At 30.7% G+C, this 26299-nt stretch overlaps 3 protein-coding genes and 2 long non-coding RNA genes across 5 annotated transcripts; 4 read left to right on the top strand and 1 right to left on the bottom strand.

Moving 5' to 3' along the window:
• The first annotated feature begins 2895 nt into the window (after window positions 1–2895).
• LOC146918908 (uncharacterized) lies at window positions 2896–3394 on the top strand. Its single transcript, XR_015010648.1, has 2 exons — window positions 2896–3011; window positions 3170–3394. It is a non-coding gene; the product is annotated as an uncharacterized LOC146918908 (long non-coding RNA).
• A 2753-nt stretch (window positions 3395–6147) lies between these two features.
• On the top strand, window positions 6148–10891 carry LOC146918907 (Major facilitator superfamily protein). The gene is made up of 5 exons (XM_085712137.1): window positions 6148–6385; window positions 7439–7764; window positions 8768–8892; window positions 9513–9804; window positions 9945–10891. Exons 1-5 carry the CDS (start codon window positions 6256–6258, stop codon window positions 10662–10664), a joined length of 1593 nt encoding a protein of 530 aa, XP_085568263.1. The 5' UTR covers window positions 6148–6255; the 3' UTR covers window positions 10665–10891.
• Window positions 10892–15129: 4238 nt separating this feature from the next.
• On the top strand, window positions 15130–15999 carry LOC146918906 (uncharacterized). The gene is made up of 3 exons (XR_015011265.1): window positions 15130–15382; window positions 15491–15550; window positions 15721–15999. It is a non-coding gene; the product is annotated as an uncharacterized LOC146918906 (long non-coding RNA).
• Window positions 16000–19664: 3665 nt separating this feature from the next.
• LOC146918905 (mavicyanin-like) lies at window positions 19665–20794 on the top strand. The gene is made up of 2 exons (XM_085712132.1): window positions 19665–19959; window positions 20194–20794. The coding sequence occupies exons 1-2, from the start codon at window positions 19788–19790 to the stop codon at window positions 20568–20570; spliced, it is 549 nt and encodes a 182-aa protein (XP_085568258.1). The 5' UTR covers window positions 19665–19787; the 3' UTR covers window positions 20571–20794.
• A 1345-nt stretch (window positions 20795–22139) lies between these two features.
• LOC146918904 (uncharacterized) lies at window positions 22140–23559 on the bottom strand. Its single transcript, XM_085712131.1, has one exon. It carries the CDS (start codon window positions 23487–23489, stop codon window positions 22542–22544), a length of 948 nt encoding a protein of 315 aa, XP_085568257.1. The 5' UTR covers window positions 23490–23559; the 3' UTR covers window positions 22140–22541.
• Window positions 23560–26299: the final 2740 nt, after the last annotated feature.

Raw genomic sequence — 26299 nt, 5'->3', positions numbered from 1 at the left:
TTTTGCTTCTGCGCCTTTGTTAGAACTTGAGTAAAGCCTTCATCAGCCATTCTTTGATCATATTCACGTATTCTGGCCCATAAATCAAGGCCATCCTGTATGTTCCTGCTGATATGAACATGTTGTTGTACAGGTGGGCTTACCTCTGCTTCGTCTGTGATATTGTTTGCTGCTTGTTGGAGTTGTAAGGCATCATGGTCTACATCTGCAGCAGTGGAGTCTTGGTCATTTCCCCGATCAACTGTGTTTTCCTCAGCATCTATCTCCTTTAACACATGTATAGAAATACTAGGCAGCCGGCCGGCGCGAGATGTAGTAACTTCTGTCTGATCCTCAAATGCATAAGTAACTTCAAGCTCTTTATTGACAATATTCAAATTTTCCTGAGGAGAGAATGTATCCCCTTGTTGCGCCAAATTTTCATCTGCAATGATATGTTATGCGACATCATCCGCTTGCAAAGATGCTTCCAAAGCTATAAAAGTCGCGGTTGATGTGTTGTTTTGCTCGGGCACTTCCTTCTCGAGAGATCCTAGATGCGGTGAAGCAACCGGTTCTGGATGTGTTTCCAATTGTTGCAAAGGAACTGCCTCCGAAGGAACTACTTCCTCTGTGGCTGCCTGAATAGAAGGGACAACCGTAGCTGAATTGTGAGGTGCTGGAGGTGGAAGTACCGCTGCTGCCGGTTCTGGAGGTGGAGGCACCTCTGCTGTCATCACTGGAGTTACATCTTGTTGAGGGCCAGCGAATGCAAGAGATGACCCTAAAGGTAAATTTCTAACTATTAAGCTAATTGACAAAAAAATATATTCTAAACTCAAGGTGTGAATTTGGAATTTATTTGGATTTGATATAATCACTACTACAAAATTGGGAAAATATAGCGCCTCATAAATAGCGCTTTTAACACTAAAGCGCTATAAATTAAAACACGGAGGTCTTAGCTAGCGCTTTTTTGAAAAAGCGCTATCTATCATTTTAAGTATATATAGCGCTTTGTATTGAAAGCGTCAGTATAGGCTAAATAAAAATAATAGTTATTTAAATAAAAAACATGATTAATCGTATATGGCACTTTTTATGAAAAGCGCTATATATAAATCAACCTTAAATAGCGCTTATAGGTTAAAAAAAGCGCTACTGTATGCTTGAGAAAGATAGCGCTTATAGGTTAGAAAAAGTGCCATTTTATTAACTGATTTAATGTACATTAACTAACAGGTCCCCTGTTCGATCCCCTGCATAGCATATTTCAAATATTTTTTGAATTTTTATGAAAAATGGATTGCATCTTTCAAAAAAAAATGAAAAATGGATTGCAGTAACAAAGCACACCTTTTTTTTTAAAAAAAAAATTTGGTACAAACCTTTTTTAATTCTTTTATCATATATATAACAAACCATTGTTATGTATATTATATATAACAAACTAAATCTAAACTTTAAAAAAAAAAAAAATCTAAACTTTTTCCCAAAAAACAAATCCAAACTAAAAAAATAAATCAAATGTCCTGGTCCCACTAAATCCTACTTTTCCATAAATCCTACTTTGCACGTTGCGTTTTTTGTTTTTTTATTTATATTTGAAAAAAAACGCTTTATACACTAACAACAAAGCGTAACTTCTTTTTGTTATATACTCAAAAGTAACAAAGAATCCCAATTTTAATGGAAATCCCTATTTTAATGCATCCTAAAGATAAAATAAAAACTATAACATAATTTTCATGAAGTTTGCGTTTTTTGTTTTTTTTATTTATATTTGAAAAAAAAATGCTTTTTTTTGTTACACAAAAAAAACGCTTTAGACACTAACAAGCGTAACTTCTTTTTGTTATATACTCAAAAGTAACAAAGAATCCCAATTTTAATGGAAATCCCTATTTTAATGCATCCTAAAGATAAAATAAAAACTATAACATAATTTTCATTAAACGTATTTTTTAAAGCAATTAATAACATAACCCAAAACTACTCTCAAAACTTTCATTAGATCGTGTGCAGGAAATTCAGTCCAGAACCACCACCTCTATTGATTCATTCATCACCAACCACCTATATCTATCAATTCATTCATCACCATCACTCGCTTCCTTCGATCTATTCCAAAACCATAACCGTCTCTTTCGATTCATTCCAGAACAACCACCTCTATCTCACTCTTAATTGCGGTGCATCATATCGTCGCTGCCGTCGACCGGTTACAGCTTTTTCAATACTCAATTCTTCATCTCAGGTACCATCTTCATTCTTTCCTTACCTCAATTTAACTCAAATATTCTTTAATTTTTTCATATTTTCATCTGGATATTTTAGGTTTTCAAGGTTCAAACTAAATTTAAGACTTCACTGTTAGTGATTAGGATGAATTTGACAATCGAAAATTCAAAACTTTTGTTTGATGAATAATTACTGAAATTTGACAATTGTTTATTAAAGATTTTGGGTTTAATTAAACTCTACACAACTAGTAAGATGAATAATTTTTCTTTTGGTTCAATTTTTTTTTATATATATAAACAATAACACTTTTTGTGTGTGACTAGAATTATTTTCTAATAAACTAATTGAATGATGTGATAATCTGATATACACTATGCATATGCCTTTTGTATAACCTACTAATCAATTCCATAATCATCCATCGTGACTTCTACATGGCATACCAAATAAACTAACTTATACAATTACTTATTATTTTATTTTTTGTATTGTCCTTGCCAAGAAAATGGTATAGATTGCGGGTACTTTGTGATGAGGTTTATGAAAGATATTCTCATTTCAAAACTAAATGAGATTCCAAAGTTGGTATGTTTTTTTATATTAAAGTATAATATCTATGTATAATTAAGTTTATTAAGTAACATGGTTATTTTTAATGTTATAATATATACAGTACATTGATGGTTTCAAGTGTGTGACATGCTCAAAAGATAAACTAATAGAAATCTAAGAAGAATGGTGTCGGTTCATGATCAGCCTAAAAGTTATATGATTTTTTTTATAATAAGGTGAGTTTAATGTTTCTAAATATATTTGCTAGAAGTGGTACGTAGTTGTTTTAATTTATAATCTTGCTTTAATTTCTACTCATGATCAGTAGTACTTTGAATTTATCTCTAATATAATAAGCGTTATTGCTTAATGGCGTTTTCTGGTATATATTCAGGTGGAGGAGAGTGAACGAAATTTGGAAATGAATGATGATTTGCGTGCTTGTTTTGGATAAAAATGTTGAGAAGACCAAGAGGATAGATGAAGACTGCATGATACCATAGAAGATATTGATCTTTATGTGAACTAATTAGTTGTAACTCTTAGAGATATCCATGTTACCATATTAGAGGCTATACATTTCTGACTTTTATGCTATATATACATACATTTTTTATGATATGGTTATGTTTTATTCGATAAATAATAGTCTCAATTATAATGTGCCTAAATTATATACATTTCCCTTTAAATTTCAGACTATATATATATATTACTTTAAATTAATTAAAAAAACACTATCTGGAAAGGAATTTTTTTTGACAAAAATAAAATAAAATAAATGCTTTTCCTAGCGCTTTTTTTCCTTTATAAAGCGTTATCTAAACCTATTGTTACATAGCGCTTTTAAAACAAAAACGCTGTTTTTAAACTTGTCTTAGATGACGTTTATTTTTGAAAGCGCTATCTAAGGATAACCTTTGCTAGCACTTTTTGACATAAAGCGCTATATAAACCCTGCTATAGCTAGCGCTTTATACAGAAAAAAAAGCGCTATATTACCTTTACCAGCGCCATTTACAATAGCGCTTCAAAAGCGCTACCTAAAGCCAAAAAAAAGCGCTATATAAGCCCATTTTTGTAGTAGTGAATAGTTGTTTCTGAATGTCGATATATGATATTTAGATATTAGAAAATAATTAATTTAATTTTGCATTTGATATTATAATTTAAAACCATGAATCTATTAATTATTTTATATATGACAATAGATTAATTATTTTTAGTTAAAATACTATCTAGTTATTTTTGTTATATAGCTTATTAATATTAGGGTTGTAGAAAGTCAAGTATTTATAGAACACTTATATAATTATTGATTACGTATTATCCATCAATAAGATCCTTACATTAAGTAAGATTCAAATTTGTGCTCCGGTAAAGGTGAACTTACACTATGGTACTACAGTGTTTTATTGGGTAGATATCCAACATCCATCTATTTAAAGTCGAAGAAGTGAAGTCGAAGAAGTGAAGGTAGAACGGAAACTGATGAATCTAACATGATTATGCGAGTCATCTCAATATCAAAATGTCACATGTGTTTTTTTTCCAACGGAATTTATTTAAAAAAAAACTAACAATGCAAATACAATGTAAATGTCCAATTCAATTCTTTTTTTTTGAAGGACCAGTTAACAAGAAAAAAAAACTAAGTAGACCAACCTAAAAACATTATCAAACTTAAAGGTGATGTGGTTTTTTTTTTTTTTTTTTTTTTTATGTTTGTATTGCGGAAATTATATGAGATATATTTTTATATGGAGAAGACTCTTATAAATTCTTAGACAATAATACAATTAATTTTTATTGAGATTCCATAGATTAATTTAATGTGATTAACTAACTACTTTAATTTGTCCCCGTAAGCTTAGCTCAAATCGTAAGGACAATGCATAACATATGCAAGGTCTAGGGTTCGAATCCCGGACACCACAAAAAAAAAAACTAATTACCTTAATTCGTATATGCATAATTTAGTCAACTTGTATTCATAAATTATTTTATTTCCTTCTTTAAAAAAAAAAGGTACAGCTCCTTTCAAAAAAATCAACAAAGGTACATATATATTTAATTAAAATCTATAAACTTTGATCTTTCCCCTTAAAAAAAAAACTCATGATCTTTATTTAAGAGGATCAAAGTTTATGGATTCATAAAATATTTAACTCGTGAAGATTATGAACCATTTTTTTTCTTTTGAAATTGTGATTTTGATTAAAATTATTTAGATTGTGATTAGCATTATAGGTATTTGTTTATGATTTCAAATTGCAGTAACCATGTTTATATTATTGTTTTCAATGAAAAAGATAAATATGGTTTGTTGAGTTTGTTACATTTGAAAGTCACAAATATCTATATCTATATTTATAATTTTAATATATATATATATAATTATATAAAATATCGTTTGTAAAATATCGTTGATAATCTACGCTTTAGCGCAATAGAAAGAGGGGAACGTGATTGCCCTTCTTTTCGCTAGTTTTCAATAAAAATGATAGATAAAAAAATTGTGTTGATCATCCTTTTATATTATCAAGATCATAAAATTATCATTGAAAAAAAATCATAAAATTATTTTTTTCTTCTAAATTTACTCTTTTTTTAATAATTAATAATAAAAAATAATATGTCATTTACTACTACTTAATTTACAATCAGATAATAATGATAATTTCATAAAAAAGATAACTCAAAAACAAAATTCCAATAGCTTATTATTTATTTATTTTTTTGGAAGAGTTTTTTTTTATTATTTATTACAATTCTTTAATATAGTCTCATAAATGCAACTCGGTTGATAAGTACATGTACATTTGTATGAAGGGGTTGGGGTTGGAAATACGGATTTTCCACTTATCAATATTTATAGTGTATGAGTTTAACCACTAATTTATTTGAAAAAAAAAATCATGTATTTATATCACAAACTACATTTTTTAAGAGGATACCGTTTAAAGTACTGAGCTTATATTATTATTTTATTGGGTAAAAAAGAGGGCAAAGCCCAAAAGCTTATATTTTTTTAGATGATAATTATTCAATTATCTTTGCTCCCGTCTTAGTTTTTTAAGAGGATCTTATCTTTGCTTCCGTTAAAAAGGTATTTTTATGTTGGTAAATTTATATCTGTATTCTTAGATATTTAGGTGGCATTGACCGCAAGGCCGTCAAAAAAGAAAAATCCAAATAAAGAAAAAACGTAACAAAAAATAAAACAGAATTATTAAGAAAGAAAATCTGAAAAGCTACGTGGGGCAATAAGAGTGGGTGAGTGTAACAACATCGTCATAGTCTTAGTCAGCATAAGCATATCCCAACTTATCCAAAGTTTATAAATACCACCTCAACACTCTCTATACTTTCATTAGTCATATTTCCCAACAACTCTTCTCTTCTCACTTCTCTCTTATTTTCCTCATTGCATTGATTCACAACCTCAATTACTTTTTAGGCAAACCTAGCTAACAAACCATGGCCGGCGGAGGCTTCGCCACGAGTGGCGGGGGTGATTTTGAGGCAAAGATTACTCCGATCGTCATAATTTCATGTATTATGGCTGCTACCGGTGGTCTTATGTTCGGTTATGATGTTGGTGTTTCAGGTACTATTTTCTTTTCTTCAATCTCTCTTTGTATATATGTTCCTTCCTCTACACAATATAACCTACATGTATTTTATATTATTTAGTTGAACGTTACATATCTACTATTTCTTTATCTCCAAAATCATCGAAAAAGATACCCTCCATCTTTTCAATATGTGCTGTATTTTTTAATAAACAAACAATTCTAGATTTAAATATATACTCTATCTGATCTAACATATATGCAAATTTTCATAAAATAATTTAAAGTGAATGATTTAGATAAAAGTTGAATGTATTTATTTGGTTCAAACTTTGATCAAACATATTTAAAATCAGAGAAAATATGTATAATGAAGAACTAATATTGTTTATCACTAAGAATAAAGTATATGTTGATATTGATTCATCTATACTATTGAGGTTAGTTGTAATTTGTAAATTGGGAATCATATCACAGAAATTTGGAAAACAAATCAGCTTCATTAGGAATTGGTTGTTGTGTATAATTTTGATATTTTATAAAAGATAAAGGGAGATATGATTCTGATTTGTTTCCCAAATCACCCCTGAATTTATTCTTAATTTACAACTAATCTCAATTTTTTTTAAAACCAAAAGATAAAACATTATATTTAATGGTTGAGTGGTTGAATTTTGTTATAATCCATGTGATGATGTGGATAATGATCTTTGTTTATTTTGTACCGAGAAAAACGGTTCAATATATTGTTGGTGGATTTTCGTCATTATGATCACGATTCATGAACCCCGAACATAACATGGGAATCCAATCTTTGCATGTGAGCCACTTCCCTAAATCTCTCAACTACTAATTTCTTTCTTATCCAAAAAAACCAAACTTAAGGGTATTTTTGAGATTTCAGCTCCAAGGAGTCTCCCACCACCTTCACCAAACCAAATTCACTTTGTTTTGGCTTAAATTAAAACCAAAAAAAATATGAAAATATTAATGTATTTTTAAAGATTGTAAATTAATTTATTTTGGCTTAAATTAAAACAAAATATGAAGATATTAATTAATATATATATATTTGTGGTGACATGCAGGTGGTGTGACATCTATGCACCCATTTCTGAAGAAGTTTTTCCCAGCAGTATACAGAAAGACAGTGTTAGAGGCAGGATTAGATAGTAATTACTGCAAATATGATAATCAAGGATTGCAGTTATTTACATCATCCTTATACCTAGCTGCATTAACTTCAACTTTCTTTGCATCCTATACAACTCGTACATTGGGGAGAAGACTCACCATGTTGATTGCTGGTTTTTTCTTCATTGGTGGAGTTGCTTTCAATGCTGCTGCTCAAAACCTTGCCATGCTCATTGTTGGCAGAATCTTACTTGGTTGTGGTGTTGGTTTTGCTAATCAGGTATTAATCAATTATTTAGCAACTTTTACTGTATACATGTGATTCTTTCGTTGATTATTGTGTATAATAATTTAGTTTTAAAATGTTAGTAGTATATATCAATTGTCACAGTTGCTCTTAGTCATTAGGATCAATGTTTTGTCTCATAATACGTACTACATTTGTTTATGTTATTTTAAGTATCATTGATATTTATTTATTATATGCTTCATGAACATGCTAATGTCGGTATTAGTGTCTTTTTTCATCTAATGACGTACATTAATGTGTAGTTTTAATTTTGTTTCCATTGCGTGCGTCTATATCAAATATATATAGAGAATATGACCGACGTATATAATCAAAGTATACTAAGAATAATTAAATTACTACTATATAACATATTTTATTGTGGATTGTCACACGTGTCAGTGAGAGACACAATTATTTTTAGTTTGAACTTAGGACTTTTTGTGACATTATTTTCAGTCCATGTATTTTTATTTTGAGTCCATTCCAAAGTCCTTATCATCCATTTTTCTCCAATACTTTTGGTCCATTGATGTAGACCTCTATTTTGTTCTATGTTTTTAAAATTATTGAAGATGCTCTTTTGACAATGAAAGCTCCATTTAGAATGAGAACTCAATTTTTTTGAATCTTCCAAATTTTGAAATGAGTTTTGAATTGAATAGTCTTCTTAAAGTTGCTTTAAACAAAGAGTTCTGCATTGGCAGTATTTTTGTACTAGTCTCCTTCACAAATTCTATTTTTTGCTGTGTCTTTCTTTTGTCATCACTTGTTGTGTGGACCTTAATTTTGATTCTTTTCATACACATATAGTAACGTAACGTGGTTGTAGTCCAAATTACACGTACGTACATAGTGGAATTGAAAATAATCTCTCTAGCTAAGAATTTATGTCATCATAATGCAATTTGACATTAGTGTCTAATTATAAGGTGTATCAATTTTATTTTTGGTTAAGTATCTTACTAAATTATTTTTGGTTAATTTATCATAGGCTGTGCCAGTTTTCCTCTCAGAAATTGCACCTTCAAGAATTCGTGGAGCTTTGAATATACTATTCCAGCTCAATGTCACCATTGGGATTTTGTTTGCTAACCTTGTCAATTATGGCACTAACAAGTAAGTTTCTTTCTTGTGTTGCATACCTCTTTTTTTCTTCAACTGTGTAAAGTGTTGACAGTTTTTTGCTTTAGAATAGTAAGTAGTAGTAAGCAAATTGAATTAATGGTTAGTGTGTGGTGCCGGTCAAAATTGTTAGATATAGTGAATATAAAATCAACAAAATTTTGGTCATTTCTATGACTTTTATCACCATAAATTAATAACTAAAAGTCTAGCACATGTTTGGTTCTTTGAAATGTGTATTAGTCCATTTTTTTAGTCTACAAGGGTCAACTTTGGTGGATTATAAAGTAGACACTTCATACAAACGTGGATTTGTTTTGTGCAATTCTCAATCAGTGAGTGACTTCAGCCCTTGAAAGTAACATATTTTTTAACCACACCTCTTGTAGATATTTGTTGAAGGCCCACATAGTCCAGTGCCAGATACTTTGATTGATAATAACATATAAAATCAATCAAGAATTTTGGTAAAGAAATCAATGTTACTTGATAATTTTATTTTGGAATAAAATGATTGCTAATTGAGATTAAAAAAAAAAAAAGAGAATTATGAATACAATGTTGATTTTTTGTAAGACAGTTTGTTCATTGACGATTTTGTTGTGATCATGCAGAATTTCAGGTGGATGGGGTTGGAGACTATCTCTTGGTTTGGCTGGTATCCCAGCACTTCTCCTAACAGTGGGTGCACTCATGGTTGTGGACACCCCCAACAGTCTCATTGAGCGAGGTCGCATTGAAGAAGGAAAAGCTGTACTTAAAAAGATTCGCGGCACTGACAACATTGAACCCGAGTTCTTGGAGCTTTGTGAGGCAAGTCGGGTTGCTAAAGAGGTCAAGCACCCTTTTAGGAATCTTCTCAAACGCAAGAACCGACCTCAACTTACCATTTCCATCGCATTACAAGTAAGTACTTGTTCAGAGTATATGCTTAATTTTTATTTTTATTTTCGAAGATTTTAGATTTATATTTAAAATTCTGTTTAGAGTATTTTCAAGATGTCACATTAAAAATTTGTTTTGTTCATTTGTTTGTTCAAACACAGGTATTCCAACAATTCACCGGCATCAACGCGATCATGTTTTATGCACCAGTGTTGTTCAATACAGTGGGATTCAAGAATGACGCTTCCCTCTATTCAGCTGTGATTACTGGTGCAGTTAATGTCCTCTCCACAATTGTGTCTATCTACTCAGTCGATAAACTTGGTCGTCGTATGTTGCTGTTGGAAGCCGGTGTACAAATGTTCTTGTCTCAAGTCGTGATAGCAATCATTCTTGGGATCAAGGTGACCGATCATTCCGACGATCTTTCAAAAGGCTATGCAATTTTTGTTGTTATATTGGTATGCACTTTCGTGTCTGCCTTCGCTTGGTCTTGGGGTCCTCTCGGTTGGCTTATTCCAAGTGAGACATTTCCACTCGAGACTCGATCAGCTGGACAAAGTGTCACAGTTTGTGTCAACATGTTGTTCACCTTTGTCATTGCTCAGGCTTTTCTCTCTATGTTATGCAACTTCAAGTTTGGAATCTTCTTGTTCTTCTCTGGCTGGGTTTTGATCATGTCAATCTTTGTGCTTTTCTTGGTGCCTGAGACGAAGAACATACCAATTGAAGAAATGACAGAGAGAGTATGGAAGCAACATTGGTTCTGGAAGAGGTTTATGGAAGATGATTATGACAATGAGAAAGTAGCTAATGCTGATTATCCTAAGATCAAAAATAATAATAATAATAATGGATATGATCCGAATTCCCAGTTGTAAATTCTTGGAATTCCGGTAAATACCAAATGAGTATTTTAGTCTCTAGAGAACAAATATATAAATACTATGCAAGTTATTTTGTTTTGGAAGTAGTTTAATTTAAGCTATACATGGATTTTATTTCTTTCTTATCCTCTTCCCTGTTTCTTCTTTGTGAAAAGTTTGTTCCATACAAATTTTGTCTATGGAAACAATAATAATATATATGGATTATTTTTTCAGATTAATGTTTGGTTATGTTCTATACTATATTTTGAAATTTTACTTTCGATGGTATTTTTTATTATTCATGCAAACCAATGAATTATGAGTCACCTCTATTTAATCACCACACTGAAAATTATCCTTTAACCAAATAGAATAATTTAGAGTGTCTCATGTTGAAAGTGAAGATTGTAGAATAAACTAATTGGCGTGAATCACCACACTCAAAATTATATTAGCATAATGTACTCTCCCAAATTTATAAAAATAACAATTTAGCACATTAACTTATAGAACATCACTCTATTTAATCCCTTTATTAACTTTTTTTTTTAAGAATCATCCCTCAAATTAAAGAAAGATTTATATAATACTCTCGTTTAACCGAATAGATTTCGAAAAGAAAAAGAAATCTATCTTGTCCGATTAAAAAAAGGTTTGGCGATGACTTGAGTCTAATGTGTATAAATAAATTATTTTTACACTATGCGCAAGTTAGTTGTTCATTGTTAAATCAATGAATGAGTCTCGTCAAATCTCAGTGATAAGATTTATTGATCCAATGATAAAAACAAGCATGTATATACATGGTGCAAAACTTATCTCATTTATATATCATAGACCTAACACATCAAAACATACCTAGAACTTTTGAAATATGGTGCTACATTCGGGCAGAAAAACATAAATTTATTAATATTCTTTAAGTTAGACCTCTAAAAATAATATTCTTTGAAGTTAGAGAATTAAATGTCTTCCTGCTCGACTAAGGTCCATACATATGTGGTTAATGTAAATACTTTTATTTTCCATTCTATTAATATCTCACATTCTTCTTTCAAAAAAATTAATATCTCACATGCGCTACGAATTTTTAGATTTTATAATTCAAAAGTGTTAAGCGAATAGGGTACATGAAAAGAGATAAAGGTGAGAAAAAATTGGCTGAGCCCAATTTAAATTAGTTGAGTTGTTAAAATCATGTGGTTAAAATTTAAAGAATTTTGCTCTCCACCCAGCACGTTTTGCTCCCACCCTGCAGCCGTTCCATATTTACCCTTGCGCATGTTAACTAACGCAAGTGTAAATGTATGCGTTAGTTAACATGCGTTGCGCAACTTAAGTAACACAAGTGTTAAACACTTCGTGAGTTAACGTGCGTACTCATTAAGCACTACGTGAGTTAACTCACGCACCAAAATTGTACATGCGTGAGTTAACTCACGCACAGTCTGTGCATACAACCAGCAGAGTTGGAAACCTCTTTTCTCCCTGTTTTTCCAATCATTCTTTCATACATTCATTCAAGAACAGAATTTTCATCATTCATTCAATAATACATTCAATCAACATCAACTCATAATTATATTACGAAAAATAATGGGATAAAATAAGCGAATAACATAACGGATAATGTCATAAAAACGCTAAAAAGCGTAAGTGTAATCGGAGTACAACGAAATCCAACAAAATGTCAAACAAAAAATAAAACTACACAAGTCATAAAACATAAAAGCCAAGTCATGCTGGTCCATCCCGTGGACTCCTACTCCTCCTCCGCGGTGTCGGCATCTGCTCCAGCATGCTCCACTCAGACTGTATGCCCTGCATCAAGTAGGGTAATCATCACTTACTTGATAATGTGGGAGAAATTGACTTTGAATGGTGCAAGAATGATGAAAATCGGATATGGGGGGAAAATTTTCGAAGTTGAGAAGTTGGAGAAATGAGGGAAATGTGTTTCTGTGTTGCTGATAAATGACTTAACTAACGCTGCGCAAGTTAACTTGCGCAACGCATGTTAAGTCACACATAAAATATAACTTGCGCATGTTAAGGTGCGCAGCGTGACTTAACATGCGCAGGGGTAAAAATGGAATGGCTGCAGGGTGCGAGTGATTTGTGCTGGGTGTAGAGCAAAATTCAAATTTAAATCATTCATCAATATATCAAATGGAGTTGAGTCTAACGGTAATGATTAGACCCCATAATGTGGAAGTAATTTATGTTAAACAAAAAAATGCATTAATATAATTACCCCTCGATTATTCAATTATTAATTTTATAATTAATACATATAATTTCATTTCTTTAAAGTTAAACAAGCAATTTCCCCACTCTAAAAAAGCCACATGTAAAGTGGAAATTGTACTTTTTCTTGCCTTTTGCTTAATGGAAGACAAATAGCATGTCACTAGAGGGTTGAAAGAGTATCAATTTGGGTGGATACACAATCTATCACATTTTTTGTCAACTAGTTTATTAACTATAAACTTATCTCTTAAGATAAATAAGTGAAAAATTCGGTATTAGAATCTCTGGCCTAGCCTATGGATATATAATACAATGTCTAAACCAACTTAACTAAGTTAACGGACCAAAACAATCAATCTCTCACTTAAATACTCAAATAGCTAAATTACGAATGCTCTAATGTTTAAAAATCATATATTATGGACAAATTTTTTTTCTTATTTGAGGTACGGACAATTGCTTATCACATAAATTTGATCTCTATACACAACGATAATTGATGATGTATTTGATGTTGCATAAAGATAGTTCTACACTCAATGCTTTTGTCACGCGCAAAGAAACGTGAAATGACCTAATGGAAACAATTTATGGTGGTTGTTTGTTTTATGATGATGACACTCACCCATCGATTGATAAAATGATGGTTAACGATTGTACAAAAATAAACATGTTAAGAATACAAAATTGGTCATCATGGTTTGGTTTGGTTGCACAATGAAGTGTAGTAGCTGCACAGATCCAAACCATTTTCCCTAAACATTCTTTCCTTCTAAGTAAGTCTCACAACCTCGTACAATAGAAAAATCAATGCTTCAAGATCAAATTGTAAAGAGAAAGATGACACTGGATGATATCTTACCAATTACCAATACTAATCAAACGTATTGTTTCAATTTCATACTAGTTTTTTGCTTAGTGTATTTGGTTATAAAGTAATAACTATTGATTTTTAACAAATTAATTTAGATTAAAAGTTCTTTTTGCAAAAATAAAAAATTTGAGAAAAGAGAAATTTTATTAATCAAAATGACAATAATAGTCATATTACAACCGCCCATATCCATTTGTAAGATTTTTACTCTGTCACTTGAGGTATAAAAATCATTTATTCGAATAGTTAGAATAAAAATTGATTTTGAGCATGCAAGTATTGTTGTAGAATAGTGGGAAGATAGATACCCATCACATCACATTTCAATGAAATTTAGAAATAATTCCAAGCCACCTTAGAAGCAATGAAGGAGCCCAACTTAGAAAAGATTTAGAGAGTTGGGGCTTGTTTGATTGTGTTTTGCTTTTTAGTTTTTGAAAATTGTTTTACAAATTTGTTCATTAAAATTGTTTTTAAGAAGAAAATAAAAAAAATCTGTTTGGGAATTACATTTTTAAAAACTGTTTTAAAGATGAAAAAGTAAAAAAAAATTGTTTGGAACCTCAACTCAAGATGTGCCTTTTTTTTTCGACAGTATACATGTCTTTTTTTTTTTTTTTTTTTTTATGCTAACCAAGCACAAATTAAAAATAAACAAAATGCTATTATAATTACAAAAATGCCATTAATGAAAATATGTCAAAGGTCTGCCTTTTTTGAACTCGAAAGAGAAAACTAAAACCAAAAACTACTTTTAACTGTTTTGCTTTTTTAGTTTTCAAAACTAACAAAACTCAAACTAGTTTTCAAAAATACAATTTGAAAAATAGTTTATCAAACAAATTTTGTAGTTTTTAATTTTTTTTTGAAACAGTAGTTTTTAATTTTTAAAAACTAAAAAAGTGTTTTTGAGAAGTGAATCAAACAAGCCTGTGATGTTCTCACAACAATAGTTTCCTAAAAACATATGGAAATGATAAAAAATCTCAGTGGTAGTTAACTAGCGTCGGTTTTCCTGTTATAGCCAACAGTAAACTACACTGAGATTTTTTTGATTCATGTGTCTCTAAGAAACAATGGATGTCTTTTTTTTTTTTTAGGGAAAGAAACAATGGATGTCAAAACAACAATTCTCAAAGATTTATTGACTGGCTAACAAATCGTGTTTATCATTTCAAATAGTGGTTGGGCAAACGAAAAATATGGAAGAGCACAAGCATTTTTCCTCCCTATTTTTAAGTGATTAATAATAAACACCAAATGAATCTTGAAGCCCAAAATTTTAGCATTATACGTTGAAATTGTCATCAGATCCTCATGTATTATATATACTTACAATAGTTCAGAAATTATTACTGGGAAGGAGGAAGATTAATACAACTATCAACAACAAAGCAAAGAGTTTTACATTTAATTTTTTAATAAAGTAAAATGGCAAACAAAATTGTTGCATTGTTGTTGTTAGTGTGCCTTGTTGTTGGTAATGTTGAAGGTGTCTCTTACCCAGAAGAAGAATGCTTCAACAATTGCCATCGTGAATTGGATGGGAAACATAGCGTCTTCATTGTGAACGGGAAATGTATGTTGCGCTGTGTAAAGTGGATTAGTAAGTTTCACGTTATCATTTTTAGTATCAGTTTCTTATATTGTATGTCCAAAATTTAGATTTAGTCCTAGATCATATTTTAAAATTTAAAAATGTTTATTGTGCTAGGAGCTTCTACAACCGACGTAAAAGAAAGCTCAAGTAAAGATGGTCCACTTGAATATTACGGTATCATCTAATCTCGTTTTTTTTTCTTTCTAGTATCACTTTGTTATATTGTATGTCCAAAATTTAGATTTAGTCTTTAGATCTTGAGACCTAATCAAAAGTTTTGCTATTGGCTCGCTTGATGCCCTAGATCATATTTTAAAATTTTAAAATGTTTGTTGTGCTTGCAGCTTCTAAAACCGAAGTAAAAGGCGCCTCCAGGAAGAATGGTCCACTTGAATCTTCAACAAGCGCTCCCGTCTCAACATCCAAAAATAATTGAGAAAGGCAAAATAAAAGGGATCGAAGAATGAGATAGTTTCTTGACGAGGATAATGGATTCAAGGAAAAACACAAGAATTTCTCATCAATTATTGTGTATCAATATCAACTCATGCCCTCATCCCCATCCTCTTCCCCTTCCTTGTCATTTGTTACCATAATAAATCACATTATTTTTATTATTTTGATCCTCTTTTTATCCATCTTCTCCTTTATATTGTCACAATTTTTAAAATTAAGAAATCAAATCTGTTAAAAATGTATTCAATTATAAACAATCATACCTTAATTTAACAAACTATTAATGTAATTGCGTGACTTTTACGTAAATTAGAAATTTCTAAATCTTTTTTTTTATGGAAGAAATTTAAAATGCCCCCATTTTCCATTTAGACACACCAAAATATCCCAAAAATTTTATATCACCACTTTTGATTTGTGTTTTAAGTCAATTCATATGTATCATTTAATTCATATTTGTCTTTTCCCACTCGAATAAGGCTCATATATTACATATACAAATTATGAGTTTGATTTATATATATTGTCAATATACCAAAGTTTTAAGCATATATGCAATGAGTTGTTGCGACATCAATTAATGACATATGACAACTAAAGTGTTTTGAACTCATTAAATGATGCAGTAACACATTACAGTTAAAACTCTATAAATTAATAATGTCAGGACCGGAGAAATTTATTAATTTAGAGAGTTATTAATTTATCGATAAATTAATAATTATTAATTTAAAGAGTTTTTAAGTAATTATACTGTACATACCAAACAAAAAGGCAAATTAGTCTATGCCTCTTAGAATTACGTTGCAGCGAACCTTGGGACTCAACGTAAATTAGTAACTACTATGTTCATATGCATTGGAAATCAATAATGACTTCTGAAGTACAGTAAATGTAAACAAGATGAACAAATGTGTTTAATGTATTCTTAATATATTTTTTTTTCAGTTTTTATGAATTATTAATTTATGATTTTCTTGGGACCGGAAATTATAAAGGGATCTCCCGAAAAATTATTATCTTATTATTTTATCGAGTTTTTCAATTTTTTACGTTGGCCCAAGTCGGGACCGGACAAATTTATCATTTTAGAGAGTTTATCAATTTACCGAGTATTAATTTAAAGAGTTTCTACTGTATTGGATTAGATGTATGTGTAAAATTTTGTTACACAATATTATATTATATCATAGGAAAATGCTAACAAGTACCTCTGGAACACTTGTTTAGAAATTAAAAAAAAAAAACTTTTTCTTCAAAATTATGCATTCAACACATTGAAACTTTAAAAATGAACATTTTTTACATAAAATTTACAAATATTCCTTCTTTTGAATCCTTAACCTTATATTATATTATATATATATATATATATATATATATATATATATATATATATATATATATATATTAAACTCAAATGATTTGCTGTTGTATTGTTGCATAAAGATAGTGCTATACTCAATGCTTTTGTCAGCGCAAAGAAACGTGAAATCGCCTATGGAAACAATTATTTATGGTAGTTGTTTGTTTTATGATGATGACATTTACCTATCGATTGATGAAATACAGGTTAACGATTGTAGAATTTGTACCAAAATAAATATGTTAATTAAGAATATAAAAATGGTTTGGCTTGGTTTGGTTGCACAGTGAAGTGTAGTAGCCGCACAGATCCTAACCATTTTTTCTAACATTCTTTCCTTCTAAGTCTCACAACCTCGTACAATAGAAAATCAATACTTCAAAGTTCAATTTCATACTAGTCCCTTTGTTTACTTTATTTGGTTATGTAGTGATAAAAGTTGATTTTGATTAAAACTAACTTGAACATATTTTTATTTGAAATAGTTTATGAGAAAATAACTTTTATCGCTTCATTTAATTTTCGTAAAAAATATAAATCAATTAATTGATTTAATACTTAGAATCAAAATTGGTTTTGAGTATGCAAATACCATAGAATAGTGGAAGATACCTATCACATTATAATGAAATTTAGAAATAATTCCAAGTCACCTTAGAAGTTATGAGCAGTGGCGGAGCCAGGAAATTTATGGAGCCCGGGCAAAAAATTTATCACAAATTCACATGTGACATAATATATAAACAGTCATAAATCGAAATAAAAGATGTTCCTCATTTTGTCAACAAAAGTACAATTTAAAATAGGGTTATTAATTGAAATTGACCATGTAATATACGTGAAGTCTGAAAAATTGATCCTGTAATTAAATAACATGTATTCTGAACATGTAATTCAAGATTTTTTTTTTTGACCAAATGTAATTCAAGATTTTTATTATTTATAACCCTGTAATATACGCGAAGTCCAAAAAAACAACCAAGAGATTGAATTTTTTCATGATTTCTTAGAGGCGAGTTAAGAAAGAACGTTAAAATATGGCTTTACACAGAAAAAATTATAAATTTTCGACAAACGAGAAATTAATTATGAATTTTTAAAGTGTCAAAAACTCAAAAAATAAAACAACAGAGATCTCGACCTACAAATCGAATTTTGAGCTCATTATTTGCTTAGACATCTATAAAAAATACATAAAAAGATCTGTAAAGTTTCATAGCATTTCGAAGTCGTTTAAAATTATTTTGATTTTTCAACCAAAACGTGCAAAATTGAAATTTTGTTCCGCGTAAGCGTATACTCACAAGTCAAATTTAGTTCCCTAATTTTGTAGGCATGACTAGAACATGATAAGAACTTTCACAATGAAATTTTGTAGTTTTTAAACAAGATACAAATTAATTATAAATTGTTTAAGAAATTCATAATTATGAGGGAATAAAAATTCATAATTAATTTATCCCTGGTCGAAGAAATTTAATTTTTTGTGTAAAGCTATATTTTAACATGCTAAACATGGATGAAAAAAATAGTGAAAAAATTCAACCTGTATGTCACATTTTTAGACTACGCGTATATTATAGGGTGGTCAAAAATAAGAAGAAATTCAAGTTACAATGCTAGAATATATGTTTTGTATTTTACAGGGTCGTCATTTTTCAGACATAATGTATATTACATGGTCAATTCGAACAATTAACCCGTTAAAATAATAGAGATGAACCTGTCAATAGTGTGCTAAATAAAATTAGGAGGTAAATGTCTTTTCCGAACCTATTTGCGTATGAGAATTTTCAGATTTTGCCCAAATTTTTCTTTTTGTAAGTGTGTTAATGGCCTTTTGAGTTGGATCTAATGTGCAAAAATTATCGATTGAGCCCGGGCGACCGCCCGGGGTCGCCGGGCGGTGAAACCGCCCCCTGGCTATGAGGAAGTCCAACCTAGAAACAATATTGATACTAAAATCAATTTCTGATGCAAAAAATACTTAGTGTATGTTTGGTATCACGCTATGTTCTCTTCGACCCTGCATAATACATCGATTATTGTGTAGACCAAGTATATTCAAACAACCTCGTAATCCAACTGCAACTACATGCTAACTCAGATCAATTTTACTTACATGTGTTTAAAATTTATGCATACTTCACGCAATGTACAATAACTTTTCATGTCTTAATATAAAATTCTAGTCTAACAAGCTTTTTTTTTTTTTGGTAGTGATATATATTTTTTGTTAGTGAGTCTAACAAGCTTTTAATTCAACAACAGAAATTTCTTCAGACAAAAGGAATTCAACAACATAAAAGCATATATAAAACATAGTCATATTTAGCCAAAATTAGCACTAAGGGCCCACAGATGTCTTTTGTAGATTAAATAATGTTTTCACTTTTTATCACAATAATTAATAATAACAAAAGAAGGGGACCAACTAATTCATTTCTCCATTCTTAAGGTAACAAACTTACAATTTACAACTTTCACCAATGTAGTAAAAAAGGATATATAAATATCCAAGAGTGAAAAGAAGAGTCTCATTAGTACATACCTCAAGGATATTTTGCTAATTTCCTTGCTGAGAGAGTCATGGGATTGGTAGAGAGATCTGTAGTTTTCTTGATGGTTATGATGGTAGCTATCAAGGTTTCAAATGCAGCTGTTCACAAGGTTGGAGACTCTTCTGGCTGGACAATCATTGGTAGTATAGATTACAAGAAATGGGCTGCTACTAAGAACTTCCAAATCGGTGACACTATCGGTAAGTTCCCCTCGCTCCAAATATCTGTTTTAAATTGCAGTAAAATGCAGGCAAATGCGGCTTATATGTGACCGCAATTGCAATTTATTTGACCTCTAAAATCGTTATATTACGGTCACAGTTTAAACTATTTCTAAGAGGCATTTAGGTACATATGTTTTGTTATTATGTTCATGAGTGAAAGTGAAAAAAAGAAAATAACTCAAATTTTGTTTTGGTAATTTGTGTCACCAGTTTTTGAATACAATTCTCAATTCCACAATGTGATGCGTGTGACACACGCCATGTACAAGTCATGCAATGGATCATCCCCTTTAACAACCTTTTCCACTGGCAAAGACTCCATAAAGATTACAAATTATGGTCATCATTTTTTCTTGTGTGGCATTCCTGGCCATTGCCAAGCAGGACAGAAAGTTGATATCAATGTGCTTAATGTTTCTGCTTCAGCAGCACCAACAAAATCGCCATCAGCATTAGCCTCGCCAGTCCCGGTTGCCAGTACACAGGCACCTTCTCCTAACAATGCTTCACCATTGATTGTTGCAAAAGGAACTGTTGGTATTATTGGTTTGGCCATGACAGTTTTAATATTTTCTATTTCTAACTAAGCATAATAAGGAGTTGTCCTTGTTTGTTGTTAGAGTTTGGATTAAGTCATAAGGGGATTTTTCCTTTTTTCTTTTTGCTGTAGGATATGTCAAGACAATTTTTGAAAGGTTCATTATTATGATCCTTCACCTAGATTGAAGGCATGCTTGTATGATCCTTCATTATCTTTTTAATGTATACTAAAAAGAAGATTAATAAAGTACATTTTATGGTAGTAAATAAACACAATTATTTTGTACTTTACATAACATTTCTGTAAGTAATGTTTCTAACAATATGAAAATCACTTTTTTTTTACCCTTAAACAATCAGATCTTAACCCCTGATTAAAAAATAGGTAAAAATCATACGTTTGCTTTAGGATGGTCCATCATACATATGCTTGAGATTTGTCTTGATGTTCTACAGATCTTGTACTCCCCAACTTATACACAATTTCATTAAGCTCATTCGAGCGAATGTGGGACTTCTTGTGTTCTGCTGCATTTTGTAAAATTCAAACTAAATTCATTCAACTGATTTTGAATAGTTTAAGTATTCTCTTCAGAGTCGAACTAACCGATAAACACTGTTACAGACGGTCTTTTATTCTTCCCTTTAGTTCTCAATTTTCACTCTCCTTGTACTACATTTATTTTAAGTTTTTTATATGACATGATTCAGAATCTGGTTCTTTCGATTGATTGGCAACATTTGGTGGCTGGTGTTGAATCAGTTGATTTCATTTTTCACCTTTTTTTTCTTTATGTTGATTTCATTTTTAATTATGTTTCACTCATTATTGGTTTTGCATGTAATGTACCATACACCAAGTAAACCTTTCAAATTTTTCTCCTATAATGAGCCTACCTAAAAACCTTTCAAGTTTCAAATCATTAACTAAATTTGTGGAATTACCACTTAGTTTGGTCTTCAGTACCCAGTTCAATTTCTTAGGGGAATGCTGTACTAATATTACTAGTGGTATATGGACAAGACAATTTCATTAGATATAACATAACTAATAAAATTTACATAATCCAGATAGCCATGTGATATTATATCTAATGAAATTTTGATACCCTCCGGTGCAGAATTATACCGCCTAACGAAAACTAGATCAAGCTCTTAGCTGTCTCATAGTAAAGAAAGTAACATTTTATAATTTTTATTGAACTGTGTTATAATGATTCACTCATAATGAAAAGAGAAAAATAAGGAAAATTTGCATATGATAGGTAGGCATATGCACCTCTATATACTGATCTGATCTTACCAGCTTCATATTTCCCTTCCCAAGGTCATGCAATCTAGAAGTGATTTGCTATTGCTCAGAATTTGGAAAATAATCAGACTATCATACTATAGATTCACTATGTTGCTAAATGGAGGGGTATCCCCCTCCCTTTATGACTAGTTGGAGGAGGAAGGGTATGATCCAAGTAACTCGGCCAAAATCTAGTTATCCTTTAATTGATTGTTCCAAGTTAACATATTCTTTCTTCTACACGTCTTTACAACAAACGTTATGTCCAGTTGTCCACATTTGCGTCAAGCGAGTAGACTAAGCAGTTTTGATTTAATAAAAGTTCGTCTACAAATCACCATTGAATATTCATATATACCTGAAATTAAAGGAGCTCATGGCACTGTATCTCCTTGATTATGATACATCACTGTTTTGAATCTTAGTCCAATTATAGCTTAATGTCAACAAATGAGGAAAATCTAATCTCAATAATCTCTAGGACTAAGGTTTGACATCAAAATCTACTAGATACCTAGTTACAAAAAGATGCATATGAGCATAGAAACTAGATCAAAATATAGAGGAAAATGATGTTCATCTGATAGAAAACTTCATTACACATTTCATGGCATGTGCATAGAAACATTAAACCGACAGCAAAGAGACAAACTATTTGTATATCAGCATTTATGAAAAAGAAATACATCATTCATTGTAATCCAAGAACACCTTTTATGGAAGACTAGATCCTTTCTGATTCCCATCGAACAATGACTTCTTCAGGCAAAATGGAATGCAAATGTTGCGGCTTTAACTTCTCGAAACATCTTGGATTTGGGCAATTAAACTCCATTATATTCTGGCTTAGTTGAGCACCCACATGGTTAGATATACAATTAGCACAAAATGGATGATTGCATGTGCCACTTCCTCTAACAATATCATTCTCTGGTATAGAATCAAAACATATACCACAAAAGGAGTTTGGTGACTGTCGAGAACCAGTTTCGGTCTCTATGGCAGCTGCTGCTTCTTTCCCCTTCTTTTGTTGTTTGAATTCGTCACAGTTGATTCCTCCATGCCACGGAACCTTACATTGTGCACAAAATAGCCTATGACACGAAGGACACTCCGCGCTAGTAACAACATCATCACCATCATTCACCAACAAAACTGAACAATTCTTAAATGGACAATAAGTAGTCTTTTGCCACCCAACAATACAAGATTGCACCAAATCTTCTTGAATCGGAGGAGGACTAGGAGACTGATTACATAGACGCGCACTCTTTCTAATTGGACATAATGACTTGGACTGTGAAACCGGTGTATGATTTTCTTCATCACCAAAGGGAGATTCTCTCTTCTTTGAATCAAGGATTTCCCATTTGAGTTTGTTGTGTTGGAATTGTTGACAGGTTTCACCTGCGTGCCAAGGAACGTTGCATCGCGAGCAGAATAACCTATGACAAATAGGGCATTCTGCATCAATAACAGTTTGAAACCCGTCATTCAAGAGATAACCTGAGCAATTCTTGAACGGACAAATCACCCACATATCGTTATCATCAGCTTCATCGTAGAAAACTATTCTTTGTTGTTGTTGTTGTTGTTGCTGCTGCTGTCGGAACGGGAACGGGAGCCAGTGACCTATGACGGAAACTAGCTTGTCTGCTGCAGCTTGCATCATGGCGGTGTTTAGGTTAACGAATTTGGAATGAGAAAAGACGCTAGCTAGTTTGATAAAGGCAACTAGGGTTTTAAGTTCGTAAGCACAAACCTAAAACAAATCTTGTTTAAACTGGAAAGGCTTTTTATTTGGAAAAAAGTTGCACAATGCTTAGGTGTTTTTCGAATGGTTTCAATTAAATTCATTATTATTTTATCACACATCAATAATTTTCTTAAAGTTTGTTATATTTAATAAAGATGTATTTTTAGTTAAAAACCATACGAAAAACACATAGAGGAATTGTATAAGTTTTTTCCTTTATATTTTCATTGATGCGTTGTTAACTCAAAGCAAATAGTTATAAGAAATAAAAAAAAACACATAAATATATTTTTTTAATAAAAACTAGCATTTAGACGAGCACTCTATACTTGTATGTTCGATCTTTTTATGCGTTGTTAACTCAAAGCAAATAGTTGTAAAAAATAAAAAACACATAAAGCTCTTTTTTTTTTAATAAAAACTAGCGTTTAGACGAGCACTCTATACCCGTATGTTCGATCTTTTTATTGCGTTGATAAATATAAATTACGAACAATAGTTTTCATGAAATTTCGATTAAAATTATTTTAATTTTGATTAAAATTATAGGTATAGACATTTAACACTTTCACATTATAATAAAGTATACTTATCTTTTTGAATAAGATCAATAATATAGCAAATATTATAAAATTCTTATTTTTTTAATGACATCAACAATTAGCATTCTTTTGTCAAAAAAAAATCAACAATTAGCATTCTTATAGGAAAATTTATCTAATAGTAATGTATAACTGAAGTTATAAAGTTAGTTCAAACCCATGTATTTCCTTGATATAAACTAGCGGTTAATAGACACTCTGTGTCCGACTATTTGTTCTTTTTATTGCGCTGATGTGTTACGAACATTAGTTTTTATGAAATTTTGTTTAAAATTAATTTAATTTTGATTAAAATTATAGGTATAAATAATAGATATTTTGCATTTTTATATTGTAACAAATTGTACTTATCTTTTTCAATGATACAATATAACAAATATTTGTCACAAAAAAAAATATAATATCTTTCAAAAAAACATAACAAATATAATATAAATTCTTATCTTTTTTTTAAAAAATTCATACCCCCACTATTAGGATGTTCGGTTTTGAAGCTAAAAGACATCTAGCTTTTAAAATGAAAACCAAATCAAACCAATGTGGTTTTGGTTGGTTCGGTTGTTGCGGTTTTTTGCTAGACAATACAATTTTTTGTTTCCAAAATTAAAATCAAATCAAGTTTTTTTTTTGTGGTGTCCGGGATTCGAACCCCAGACCTTTGCATATATTATGCATTGTCCTTACCAACTGAGCTAAGCTCACGGGGACAAATTAAAATCAAGTTAAAAGTTAAAAACAACTTATTTTCAAAAATATTTCAAATTTGATCCAACATTAAAATTTTATTTTCATCCAACATAGAGCAAATTAAAAATATTGACCAAAAAACAACTCTCTTCGGTAAGAAATGCAAAAGCGTAAAATTTTATTATTATTTAAAAGTTCTCATCGAATTTCTATGATTAAAAATATATCTAACATATACATATATGCAAAAGTGAAAGTGGAATTAAATTAAAATACACAACTACATTTTTAAATCAAAAGCATAGAAGAAACTTAACAAGAGAAAAATCATGTCATTCTATTAAATTTTTCATTGAATTTTTATGAGTACTAGGTTTGGTGACATAAGTTTAATTAGTGTTTTTCGTGTTGCGGTTTGGTTCGGTTTGGTTGCTAAAATAAATACGGCAAACCAAACCAAACCATGCGCTGGAGTCAAAAAATGATTTGTCTATACATCCGAACCAAATGTGGTATTTATGGTTTTCTGTTTGAGTTGGTTTGATTTGCGATTTTTCTATTGGAATAGTTTGGTTTTGAACACTCCTACCCACTACAGGTTTATTCCACAAAAGCCTAATGTTATAGCCATCAAACTTTAAACACCTCACCATTCGTTGGATTGACACTTCGTATCACATAGCAGCGCTCTTTCAACAAATGTTATGTCCACATTTATGTAAGCGTGTAGACTAAGTAGTTTTAATTTAATAAAAGCTCATCTACAAATCATCATCGAATATGTTGGAAAAATTAGGTCTAAATCAAATAATAGATTTCATAACACATACTCCATACAATTTAATTATGAACAGCGGAAGCAAATATTGAACATGAATATGATTGGATGTACGACATGTTTGATTTATTAAAGATATTAACATTTAGGTATTAGGCATATCTGGACGAAGCTTTGATGACAAAACTTCTCAATAGCAACGGTCTAAAACAGAGAGAGGAAATGATTTGAAACACACAACAACATTAACGGCGACGGATTTGGTTATTCCTCAACTGATACTTTTTTGCCTCTAGTTCTCTTCAGATCGGGAGAAGAGAGGGTTTGCCGTGTACGATATATTTAGGACCATAGCCTTTTTTGCTTTACTCTTTCATGCAAAACCCAATCACAGTGCTTTCTAGGACTAAGGTTTGATATCAAAATCTACCGGATACTTAATCTCAAAAAGATTCACTTGAGCATCTTTTTGTGGTCAATATGGTTTTAGTAATAAGATAAGAATTAGATCAAATATAGAAGAAAATGCTGTTTATTGATTGAAAAATGAAAACTCTAATACACATTTCATGGCATGTGTATAGAAACATAAACTGATGCCTAAGAGACAAAGAATTTGATATCAACATTGAGAAAGAAAACCAATATATCTAAAGGAA

This window comes from Medicago sativa, chromosome 5 (genome assembly GCF_051527215.1).
Source record: "Medicago sativa cultivar Bolivia chromosome 5, Bolivia_mono, whole genome shotgun sequence".
In the NCBI taxonomy this organism is placed as follows: domain Eukaryota; kingdom Viridiplantae; phylum Streptophyta; class Magnoliopsida; order Fabales; family Fabaceae; genus Medicago; species Medicago sativa.
Note: the sequence above shows the minus strand (reverse complement) of the source record. Positions and strands in the feature narration are given on the sequence as shown.